Raw genomic sequence first — 12,813 nt, forward strand, 5'->3', positions numbered from 1 at the left:
TAAAAGGACACAAGATAACTAAGGGAAGGGTGGTGTTCTGGCTGAGGAATGTGTATGGGAGGTGGGTCAGCTCTAATCGTTCCGTGGTTAAGTGGGGGTCATTATATGTGAGAGTTACTGACATAGTTCCAGACTTTACTTTGAAGTGAATTGATAGGTAGGGCAAGGTGACCAAAGTCTCTGAGAATAAGAGGTAATATTACTCTGGGGCCACAACGGCCTTGACAGTCTTCTGGGCTATTGAATTCAGGGTGAGGCTGCTTGGGGCCCCTGGGAAAGTAAGAATTTGCAAATATTTAATTTAAGACATTAGTCCTATATGTCAGTCCACAGACTCAGTGTCTTCCTCCACCAAATCAGAGAAGCAACGAAAGGAAGTCCTGTTTTCAACCGTAATTGAACGTGGAAGACCTGGCTTTATTGAAATTTGTATCTTTTCATGATACAGTAGGTCCCCCTCCCCCCCACTATAAGTTTTGTTTTTTTAAACAGAAATGTAGAAAAAAATGGGCAAAGAAGGCAGGTAGGACTTAATGTTTTCAATTCTCTTCATATTATTTTAATTTTGACCTATCAAAATATTAAAGGAACAAAGTTATTAGACATCTAATGATATTATTTTTGTCAAAAAATGAGTAATAAGAATTAGCTAACTTGCAATATATATTTTTTTCACTAGATCAAAAATATAGTGGAGCAGTTGAAACCTTCTCTCAGCTTCTTATTATGCAACCGAGTTGAAATCTGGCTATGATGCCTTAGAATTCAGGGGTCCTCAAACTACGGCCCGCAGGCCACATGCAAATACAAATATTGTATTTGTTCCCGCTTTGTTTTTTTACTTCAAAATAAGATATGTGCAGTGTGCATAGGAATTTGTTCATAGTTTTTTTTTTTAAACTATAGTCCGGCCCTCCAACGGTCTGAGGGACAGTGAACTGGCCCCCTATTTAAAAAGTTTGAGGACCCCTGCCTTAGATTAATAAAGACCTTTAAATAGATGGGATTCTCTGACAGATTTTATTCTTTTAGGTTTCATGGTGGTAAAAGCAAATTCATAAACTATCTTTATTTTCTGTGGAAAGAGCAAAACAAATTGACCTTCAGCGTATGTTTCAAGGTGGCTGTTACATGCCATTTCAACCCTGGGAAAGTGCTATTCAAAACTGAAAATTAAAACCAAATCCATACTGAAAGCTTTGCAATGTGGTCAGGATGCTGGGAGTGTCTCACTTTCTGGAGCCACCACAGCGCCTATTTTCTCCTCCTCCCGTTTATTTCCACGCTCCTCCTCTTTTTCCAGAATTACTGATGAGTAATAAAGGAAGCCAGAGAGAGTAAGAACAATGGCATGTTTTTGGCGTTACAAGAGTGCCACACATCAAAGGAAGACCTTTATCCCAGGGAATCACAGTTTTGCAAGAGATCAGCAGGCGGGAGGGAGTGTGCTCCACTGCTGCACAGCAGAAACCAAAGGCCTCACTGGCTTCGAGCTGCACAGCCACCTGGGCTCGGTTCATTTCTGTCTGGAGGCTGAGTGCCCAGGTGTTGCTCAGACACATCTAACCTGGGGCAAGGGAATGGGCATCTCTAAGCCTCTGCTTATTCTTGTAGAATCCATAAATGTACTGACTTCTGAAAATTAAATACACTGGAAATACTTAGCAAAATGCCTAGCCCATGGTATTAAATGTTAACTTGTATTATTGCTAATGACAATCTGAGGTTTTGGGTGTCACCCTCCCCCCTCCGATGTGTGTTTATTATAGTCTCTTAGAGAATGCTAAATAAAATAAATAAAATAAAATAAAATAAAATAAATAAAATAAATAAAATAAAATAATAAAATAAAATAAAATAAAATAAAATAAAATAAAATAAATAAAATAAAATAAAATAAAATAAAATAAAATAAATAAAATAAAATAAAATAAATAAAATAAAATAAAATAATAAAATAAAATAAATAAAATAAAATAAAATAAAATAAATAAAATAAAATAAATAAAATAAAATAAAATAAATACAACAATAACAACACCAAAACATTCCAAACCAAAGTGGCTATTAAAAATTTTCTGAACCACCCAGACTTTGTCCCCAACCAGCCTTCCCTACTTGTTTCAGGCTCAGTTGACTATTGTTAAAGCACTAATTTCTTTCCTTCCAAATGCCTTCTTAGTCTATAAACCCATGTACACTTTTAGATGAGCCCCTCTCCTTGCCCAGCTCCAGAGCCCCTTCTCTTGGGGGCCTTGGGTCTCTCCTCTTAGGCCCTGCCTTTCCCTCCCTGCCACCCAGCTTGTGCAAAGACATGGATCAGATCTATTTCAGTCCAGCTCTTCAGCTTCAGAGACTTTCCTTTAAATAACCGCTTATTCATTCATTCTCTGCTTCTCTTATGGTGAAAGGAACCTCGTCTGGAGTGAGTAGTTCCTGTGATATCGCCATTCATGCCGAATGGAGGTCAGGCCAGGTCAGCATGCTGCTGGGCCAGTGTGCGCCTGGCACTGTGGCCTTGCTTCTTGCCTGGTTGCCAATAAAACTATATATACCGCCCAGGATCATGGGCCAGTGACTGTCACGTGGTGATACTGACCTCTAGGGGCTGGCTTTCCTTCACACAGAGCCTTTATCTTCTCATTGAGCTCCAGGGCTGTGATGGCAGCCTCTTGCTTAGCTGTTGCCAAATCTGTTTGTAGCTTTTTCAGTTTCCTTTTGTGCTTTAGTTTCTTAAAAAAAAAAAAAAAAAGAGTTTCCGTCACTAGAGACAGATACATCAAAGGAATAAAAAGAACTAATGATGTCTGAACGAACCTGGCCTTTGAAGCCTGGCTGAGATGAAACGCTCCCTGTTTATCTGGATTGAGTCCTGTTTGAGGCTGTGAGACTGAGTGTGTGCTGTTGTCAGAGAGCTCAAGTCACCAACGATCAATGCCTACTCTCTGCAGTGTGGTATCTTTTACCTTATTTTGTTTTAAATATGTTTTTATTGACTTCAGAGAGGAAGGGAGAGAGAGAGAGAAACATCAATGATGAGAGAGAAGCATTGATTGCTGCCTCCTGCACGCCTCTTACTGGGGATCGAGCCTGCAACCCAGGCATGTGCCCTGACGGGGAATCCAATCTGGCTGCTCACTCAAAGGTCGAAGCTCAACCACTGAGGCATGCTGGCTGGGCTCTTTTACCTGCTTGAAGGGTTTTTATCTGGATCTGAACCTTGTGTTTTAGTTGCTTATAAGAGAAGGAATTAGAGAAGACCTCTCATTGTCAGTTGGGATTTTACCACTGTAGTGCCAATGCCTAAAAGTATTGGATTTTTTCCCAATCTGTAAGTAAACATTCACATGAAAGAGCCAAAGCCTTGATTCTGAGTCATTTTCACCCTAATACCATAATGGCTTGCTTTCAAATATATTCTAAAGGGTGTGAAGCTACCATGAAATGCTGATATTTACAGATATTTACTATGGTACTTATATAAGGAAAGTGGTCGGGGATAGGAATGGTTTCAGGCAAGAGAGGACAGGAATTCCTTGCTATCTCTTATATAAAAGGCTAAGTGACCGTCCGACCGGCTGGTAGGTATGATGCGCACTGACCACCAGGGGGCAGACGCTCAAAGCAGGAGCTGCCAAGCTGTAGTGACTTGGCAGTGGCGGTTCTCAGGTGATACACCCCAGACCCAGAGAGGAGGGAGCCCGATTCTGGGGTGCGTCACCCAAGAACTGCCCTCTCGCAATCCAGGATCCCTCAGGGAATGTCAGAGAGCCGGCTTTGGCCGATCCCCACAGGCCAGGCTGAGGGACCCTACCTGCCGGAGGGACCCTGCTCACTCTGCAGATGCCCTTCGAGCCGTGGAGCCGCCCCAGGTGCAGCTGGCCAGGGAGGGCCAGAGGGAGATTGGCTCCAGGGCATGTCCAGCTCATCTTGCCCAGTCCTGCCCTGCCAGCCACCTTCTAATTAATTTCCTTTCAATGTGCACGAATCTGTGCACCGGGGCACTAGTAAAATAATATGATTTATGACATCCAAACCTTTGAAAGAACTACATTAGGAAATTGCTATACACCCAAAGGATTTACCTTGAGACTTTATGGCTAGAAAGATCCTTTATGGATTTCAAAATGGATTTAATTTGTTAAAATTGGATTTACCTGCAACTATGGAGAAGCTGATTATGGTGAAAAGTTCTACATTTGCACTTTTGTGTCCTGCCTTTCCACTGAGGAGCTCGCTTTGCCAAGTCTCTGTGGTCTGGTAATTAGGAAGCCCAGAAAAGAAATCACTAACATTTCTTATCAGACATAAATCTTAAGATAGGGAAAGGAATGGTTTTTGCTCACAGGGAAGATGGCGTTCCTTGGTCTCTGAAAGGAGTACACTAGGGCAGTAGGGGATCACGCCCTTTTTATGAGAGTAAAGCCAGTACAATCAATTTATCAAGGATGGGATTAAAAAGACACAGACCTCCCATGTTAAAGACAGGTTGTTTTCCAGACCAAAGCAGGAAGATCAGGACTTGATGAAAGCTTAATTAATGGCATACACATGGCTAAAAGAGAACGCATTACTCAAAGGAGAATGGCAGTCATGGAAGTTCTCTTAAGGGAGTTGGAGGGGTGGAATTGGGTTCAGCCAGCGTAGTCCAGGTGAGAGGTGCCTGGTGGTGTGGCGGTGGTAGTTAGTGTTCACCTACTCATTTCATCATTGTACTGATTTCTTTTTTTAATTTTTTTTAATTTTATTGATTTTTTACAGAGAGAAAGGGAGAGTGATAGAGAGTTAGAGACATCCATGAGAGAGAAACATCCATCAGCTGCCTCCTGCACACCCCCTACTGGGGATGTGCCTGCAACCAAGGTACATGCCCTTGACCGGAATCGAACCTGGGACCCTTCAGTCCGAAGAACCGATGCTCTATCCACTGAGCCAAACCGGTCAGGGCTGTACTGATTTCTGAAGCAGCCCTTTGGTGTCAGGTCCTGTGCAGGCCAGCTGTCAAAACATCAGCGAGGATAAGGTCTCTGCTTCATGCCACTAGGACCGTCTAACTAATTTCCTTCTGAGTCTATTCACCAAAACTCTTCACAGTTTGGTCTGTTATGTAGGTTAGTTCAGGGGGAGACTGGGTATTTGATAGCTGGGTTTCTCATAGTAAATTATTAAGTGGGCATGCTAATCTATACCCCGCTCTGTTGTAAGTTGGTTCGCATCGGCTTGTTCATGAGGGTCTTTTCTGTGCCAGGTCTGTGGTGATAATAGCTGTGAGGCCCTGTGTGACCATCGGTGACCTTTTCTGATGCTACTTCAAGACTGCTCCATGCTCAGATTTTTCATACTTTCCTTTTACAGCTTAGAACTTTGGGGATAGAAAGTGGGAGGAAGGGTGCAGGAATAGAAATTGAGAAAGCAGAGGGAAAGAGGAAAAGAAGAGCAAGAGGGATTCAAAAGAGAGCACCAATTAAAAGTATCAAAAGAGAACTGATAATGATATTCATGCTGAAGTTTTAGGGATTAGGTGTGCTGATTGATGAAGGCAACTTCTGCTGATCTGCGAATAAAAGTAAGACTGGTTGATGGATGAATAAAGAAACTGATATGTGACAAATTGAAGATAGCAAAATGATAATTGTAGTATCCAGTTATTAAGTATAGGGGTGTTAACTATAAATTTATTTTAACTTTTCTGTATATTTAGAATTTTTTGAAATAAAATATTGGGAAAAAGAACTAAAAAATTTAGTATTCTTACATTGCCCTTCCCTTAATTCTTAATAGTTAGTATTCAAATTTTGAAATCATGCCACAAACATGCCTATGCAGATAAATACTTTTCCAGAACCTTTTCTCAAGGTAGGCATTAACGGTAAACAAAGGCAAAAAATAAATGCAACCTGGTGAGAACTGCTGAATGATCATTGGCTGCTGGTGTGGTATCAGTAAGAAAAAGTTACATTTCTACATTTCTCATCAAGGCACATTTCTGTTTTAACAGGATGACTTGATAGATAGCATGGAGGAACTCAGTGGAAAGACAGTGTTTCTCAATATCAGTTAAAAATTGTAGCTTTTCAGTTAAAAGATTTAACTCTTTTTTTAAAAAAAATCTAATTTCAGGCTTTGCCTTTCTCTTATGGTGACGATATGTTCTGCCTCTTACTATTGTTATAACTGTTGTATATTTGACTTATGATCTGAGAAAGAAACTAAGGATATTTAATCCAGAGAAGACAGTATACCTGAGAGTCAAGACAGTTGACTTCAGTTATCTAGGGGACTATTCCAGAGGCGAGGAAGTTGAGTCAAACAGCATTGTTCTAGAGGTACCAGGAGGAACAATGCTTAGAAAATACAAGGAAGCAGATTTTGGCGCAGCACGAGAGAGCACCCTCCAACAATCAGAGCTGTGTCCATGCATAACAAGATAGGATGGGTCCTGGCAAAGGCCTCCTGCTCTGGGAATGATCAAGCAGAGACCGGATGAACACCTTCAGGCAGGCCCACTGCAACCTCTGGGACCTGGGTTAAGAGGTAATTAGAGGTCTGGCTTACCCCCAACTCTTTCCCTCTGGCTTCCTGTAGCTCCCAAGGGACACAGCACATACATGAATAGACATCTCAGCCCTCACCGTCTCTAAGGTGGGCACAGTTGTCAGGGATTCTTTAAGGATAAATCCGGCATTTGTGAGATGTTAGGTAAGAAGGCCAACAAGGCCTATGAATTCAAGGATAATGTGACTCAAAAGGAACCAACTTTGCTAGTTAGCTGTAAGGAGAAGGGGAGGGGAAACCTAAAATTTTAAAAATGGAACGAAGGACCTAGATTGGTTGTTTAAGATTTCTGTTGGCCCCTTTTGTTATTCAGATACTTTTAAAAATAGTTTAACGTCATCTTCCACCCATCCACCTCTTTTCTCCAGACAGAACGACTGTATACTATTCATCCACAGCTTTAACCAAGCCCTTTGGGCACTTCTAAAAACTCAATTTGCCAACATGCTTTTTTATTAGTCATAGACATCAAATGATTTCAGCAATGATAATATTTTCCTTTGCTCTTTTGGCATGCTCTAGCCAGGCAACCCAAGTGTTGTACTTGATTCTAATGGAGTCTATTATGGTCTCCTTGGTTACTAGGAGTTCCCCTTGTTGATTACTAAAAGAATAGGAAGGTTTTATAGCTTGGAGGTAAATTCCTATTACCTTGCTCTTTTCCTACTTCTCCGACAGGGTGGACAGAAGCAGGAAATCATGTATTTGTGCAGTATTTTTAAAAGGAAATATCTATCTGTATTACATTGCTGAATAGCTTGCATTATACCAAGTCAATGGGAATTAGAAATAATCAGGGAACTATTTATAGAAGAGTTTCAATACAGAGTTGCCAGCACTGTTTAAAATTTCTTGTTCTTTCCACATACTTTGCATCAGGGCCTAAGATTCCAAGGCTGGGCTTGGTTGGTTATTGGCCCTGGGAAATTAGGCCAGACACATGACATCCCCAGGCCCTGGGTTCCATTTCATAGAGCTGATGGGGATTAAATGACATAACACATAAATGACAGTACCCAGTACTATGCTTGCAATGTAGCAGATATATGTTTCTATTTTTGTCATTATCTCTTGAAGCACGAAAACACTGAAGTATCTTTTCTAAAGATGTCTTTGTCATACTTTATACTTTATAGGAAATAAAATTTGCACTTCCTTGAAAGCAAGCAATTTGTCTTTCTTTCCCTTCACCTCCTTCTCCCAAATTAAGTTCTCTGCATGATCGCATTGGTTTCCTCCTCATTTTGTATGGGTAGACAAAACTTAAGGTCCTGAAAACAGACATGCAAATAGCCTTGATCCAATCTCCTGCCAGAGCTGGCCCAATGCCTAGGCAAAGTAGGTGGCTGCCAACATGGAATAATGTGAGGAGCACTCTGAGGCCCTACCTCTCGCTTCCCATGGCATCTCTGTCTTGGGCCTGCCAGTGCCTAGTTTTTCTCCACCTTGTCTGAAATCTACCCCATTCACCCCACCTTCATGCACTTAGAGAGCATATAGAACAAAGGTTTTATCTCTAGAGGGCCACTGATAATGCTACCATACAAAAGAATTTGATTTGAATACAGAAGGTATAGGCAGCTATCTCCTTTCATTTCTCTTTTAACAGCCCATCATTAATAATAAAACTAATAAATCTGATAGTAGCATTTGGATACAACTGGGCTTAAAAGATCAACTTGTTATCTTTTGTTTAATATTCATACAATCCTCGGGTGAATATTTTAAAAGTCCAGGGATGGCAAATATGTGCCATGGGTGTTCCTTCTTTCTTCATGGCAGACCTTTGATTTGGAGATTCTTTCATCCTGAGTTGCACACCTGGCTTCAGAGTCCTTAACCTACCCTCCCAGCAGCCACTGCTCATTGATGAAACCTAATTGTCATCTATGTTAGTTGTCTCTGTTTTGCATTTTTTAAAAATATGTGTTTATTGATTTTAGAGAGAGTGGAAGGGAGAGGGAGGGGAAAGCAAGAAACATCGATGTGAGAAACATTGATTGGTTGCCTCCCATGTGCATCCTGACCAGGGATTGAACCAGCAACATGGGCATGTGCCTTGACCAGGAATCAAACCAGCGGCCTTTTGGTGCACAGGACGATGCTCAGCCAACTGAACCACACTGGCCAGGGCAGTGTGTCTATTTTGTAGGTGAAAGAGCTGAGGCCCCAGAACAGTTGAGTAGATTTAATCATGGGCTCTTAGTAAGAGCTCAATTGACTTGAACAAAGTTCTTTCAATTCCAGATGCTGATTTTTCTTTTTAATAGTAACACAAGGCTCACTAATAAATGGTACCATTAATTTGTTAGGTTACTTAAAGGTAACCTTTGATGTTAAAGTGTGACTAGCTCTAATTAGCAGAAGTGGAAAGGCAATATAACAGACTTGGTTTTAAAGGAGTACCATTGAAGTATGGTGGCGGGGCATTTACAATATGGGTTACCATGATATCTCTAGAGACCCTAGGAAAGAAAGGAAAGATTCGATGAACCCAACTAAGAGCTATCTGTGCCAGATGTTGTTCTGAGCTGTCTTAGTGTCATTCATCAGAGGATCCTGAACTGATCCTGATTATTGTGACCATTCTAGTTAGCTGAGTCATCTAAAGTGACAAAGAGTGGATCAGGTGAATCTTGTAAAATGCCTTGAATGGCCCTGGCCAGGTGGCTCAGTTGACTGGGACACTGTCCAGTGCACCAGAAGGTTGTGGGTTTGATTTCTGGTCAGGGAACATACCTAGGTTTCGGGTTTGATTCCTGGTTGGGGCACATATGGAAGGCAACCAATAGATGTTTCTCTCTCTCTCTCTCCTCTTCCCCTCTCTAAAATCAATAAAAACATATCCTTAGGTGAGGATTAAAGAAATAAAAAATAAATAAATAAAATTCCTGGAATGAAAGACAAACCACAAATGCAAAATGTAGCTTAGTCTTATTTTATTTAATGAATTTGTAGGGGAACTAGTTGATACACAAATCCTTAGGCCTCATCACAGTTTTGACCAAGAACTATGCCCCACAGGACCACTGTTGATACTTAATGGCCAGGAGTCAGACTTTAGAAATCACAGCTGACACTGTTCAGGTCTTTAGAGTATCCTTCCCCTCTGAGTAATTTATTTTATGTTATAACATGCTATAGAAATACATTTTAATTCTGTTCCCTACACCCAGAAGGTTTGGAATTCCTAATAAAAATAAAACAAAATCCCAGTAATTAGACAAATGTCTTGACTCACTACAGGGGAAGATTTTACTAGTATTTGGAGCCAAGTCTCTATTTTTCCCCTCTATGGGATAAACAGTTATTAGAGACAGAGGTAGAGTTTGCTAGTATATGTCTTAGTTCCCAGAAATGCCTGTATAGTGTTTATGTAAGAGATGTTACAAATTAATACAAGCTAAAGAGATAACCTTTATTTAGGAATGAATTCTAATGATAAGGTAGGAACTTTCTAACAATAAAATGGTCCAAAGTTTGAATTTGTTGCCTTAAAAGACAGTAAGTTGCCTGCCCTTATTTGCATATGATATACAGACCATTACTGGGGGAAATCCAGAGAGAAGTTAACACTTACTGACCACCTATGTCCTATAACATAATAAGTGTTATGTACTAGTTAAGAATTTTATATGTACTAGTTCGTTTCATTTTTATAGCAACCTGATGAAATAGGACTACTATTAATACTGTTTTTAGATGCAAATACTGAAGCACACAGAGGTTTAAGTAACTTTCCCGAAATCAAAGAGTGACTCAATTCAAATCTGAGCAATCTGGCTCCAGACCATGCCTTCCAGCACTGGGCTACACATACCTCATCCTACCCAGTGTCCTACATTTTGGTGAGTTTGGATAAGATGACATTTCCTGTTCTGTAAAGCCATTTCTTAAAGCAAGTGTCTGATTTCTGATCATGAAGTTTGGAGCCAGGGGCTTACCCTCCTTAGTACAAATTAGGAAATCAAATAGAACCACCAAATCTTGATGACACAGAATTGTGTGCAATCTTTGAAACCAAATTGTTCAGCCATGGCATTTGAGAGAGTCAAATCTGGAAGCAGAGAAAAATGTCATGATTTGCCCAAAGCCACAGCTAATAAAACTACAAGAAGCAGGACTCCAAGCCAGAATTTCTGACTCCCCATCTCAGTGTTTTTTTCCACTATATCATGTTACTCCTTGGCCATCAGAGCTGAAGGGCAGTGGGATGAGTACATGATTAAAACCTGGAGCAGTAGCTGGGATCCCTAAGGTCTAAGGTCCCAGGAACCTTAACAGTTATGGAGGCAGGCAGCCTTCTCTTAAAGCCCTTCTCACACAGAGAACCAAGAAAGACTGGCCTCGGGTCATTCAATATAGTACGCATTGGGGTTACATTTGAAAGAATAAAGATAATTGAGATCCTGCTAACTTCAAAGAAATAAGCTGGACCAATGTCCACTAGCCACCTTGCCTTCATGTAGCATTAGAAGGTCTATATTCAGTCAAACAAACGCATTTCTGAGATGAAGGGATCCTGCTGCGTTCTCTTTTTGAGGGTGAGTGTCACTCTACCTCATCATTCTTATCGAGTAGTCATTTACCAGACTGACAACCAGTATTTTTGAGAAAGAAAAGACCTACAGTGCAGTAAATGAGTTTTCATATTTCTGGCTGAACTCGGCACAGAACAAAACTGAGTGTTCAATAAGTCTTCTGAAAGGAAAAAATAGTCAATGCCTGCTAACACCAAATCTACTCTTTGGTCTTACAATCTCAAATCACACCCGGAGAACAGGGAGAGAAGTGCATTGTCACACCTATCAGCTCCGGGTAGGAAGCTGTTTTCCAGTCCAATCCTCCCTGGGGGATAGAGAGAGCCCAAAGGCCCAAAGCTGAATATGAAGCAATTTCAGTTTCTCAGCCCCACCTCAGCAAGTGCTGGTATCATTGGCAAACAGCCATAGGAAGACGTGGGTGGAAGAAAACAGAAACCAGAGAGGACAGAATATTCAGGTGGTAAAAAGTATTCCCATATCTGCCATGTAAAAAGGCTGCTAAGTTTTTCTAATGTGATTATAAAAATAATGAAGAGCTTTTCCTCCCATGAGAACTTTTTGATTGGGCAGGTATTGGTTGTTGTGCCTGTGACCATCACTCCCTTTGAACTTGACTGGGCTGCCTTCTGGGAGGAAATTAGCCACCTGTGACATATCTTGAATCATAAAGTGAACTGAGAACTGAAAAATTGAGATTCTGAGGCACCAAGGTGCTTAAGTCACTTTGAAGGGCTTTCTATGGTAAAGGAAGCCTAATGAAGTTAACCTTCCCAGTAAATATCGCTCTCCTTCAGAAACTCCACTCTGCCCTGAAAGCAGAGAAATGAAAGGGGACACAGGCTCAGCCAGTATAATAGTGGCCTTAAAAGAACTTAAATTGTAAAGAAATGTAAGTAGAGACAAGGAAAATTATCGTAAGAGGAGAAATGATTCTCATATGGCATGAAATAGCTTTGGACAGTATACAGAGAAATTAGAGGAAGCAGCAAAATGGAAAATTTTCTATGATAATGTATTATTTTCCCATGAAATAATGTTTTAAAAACTGCTGCCTTCTTATTGCAAAAGTTGAAACAATTTTATAGCAGAAATTTATGTTTAAAGTGAAATGGACCTGATCTCATATGTTAAAACTATTTACGGTGTTAAAAGTAAGAGTGAGCCCTGGCTGATTTGGCTCAGTGGATAGAGCGTTGGCCTGCGGACTGAAGTGTCCTGGGTTTGATTCCAGTCAAGGGCACATGCCTGGATTGAGGGCTCGATCCCCACTGTGGGTCATGCAGGAGGCAGTCGATCAATGGTTCTCTTTCATCATTGATGTTTCTATCTCTCTCCCCCTCTCCCTTCCTCTCTGAAATCAATAAAATCAAAAAAAGCTCACTTGCCCAAGAGCTACAAGGCAACATCACTTTGAAGGTCTCATTGTAAGGACATTTTGTAACCCCCTCCCAATTTTGTTCACATTCATGCTTTCTTATGAATGTGTGTTGACGATGATAGATGATGTTTTACCTAGTATTGGTGACATTGTAATCTGTGTCCACTCAATGACAAGTAAACCATGTTGCCAATACTGTAACAAATTCACCCCTTGCTTTTCTTAGCTAAAATCTGGCAATCATTATCTTAGTTCAGTGATTTTTCAACCAGTGTGTGGCAAGAATTTTTAAAACATGCAGTACCTAACTATGTATTTAGTCAGGGGCACTGACCA

The 12,813-nt window shown here is 40.7% G+C and overlaps 1 protein-coding gene across 1 annotated transcript in view; it reads right to left on the reverse strand.

Annotated features, from left to right (window-relative positions):
- CCDC192 (coiled-coil domain containing 192) overlaps window positions 1-12,813 on the reverse strand; it is a 190,861-nt gene that overhangs the window by 63,428 nt on the left and 114,620 nt on the right. The window contains exon 6 of the mRNA XM_059691842.1: window positions 2,600-2,732. Within this exon, the coding sequence (XP_059547825.1) occupies window positions 2,600-2,732 (133 nt within the window). The remainder of the gene's footprint in view (window positions 1-2,599; window positions 2,733-12,813) is intronic.

Source organism: Myotis daubentonii, chromosome 4 (genome assembly GCF_963259705.1).
Source record: "Myotis daubentonii chromosome 4, mMyoDau2.1, whole genome shotgun sequence".
Taxonomy (NCBI): domain Eukaryota; kingdom Metazoa; phylum Chordata; class Mammalia; order Chiroptera; family Vespertilionidae; genus Myotis; species Myotis daubentonii.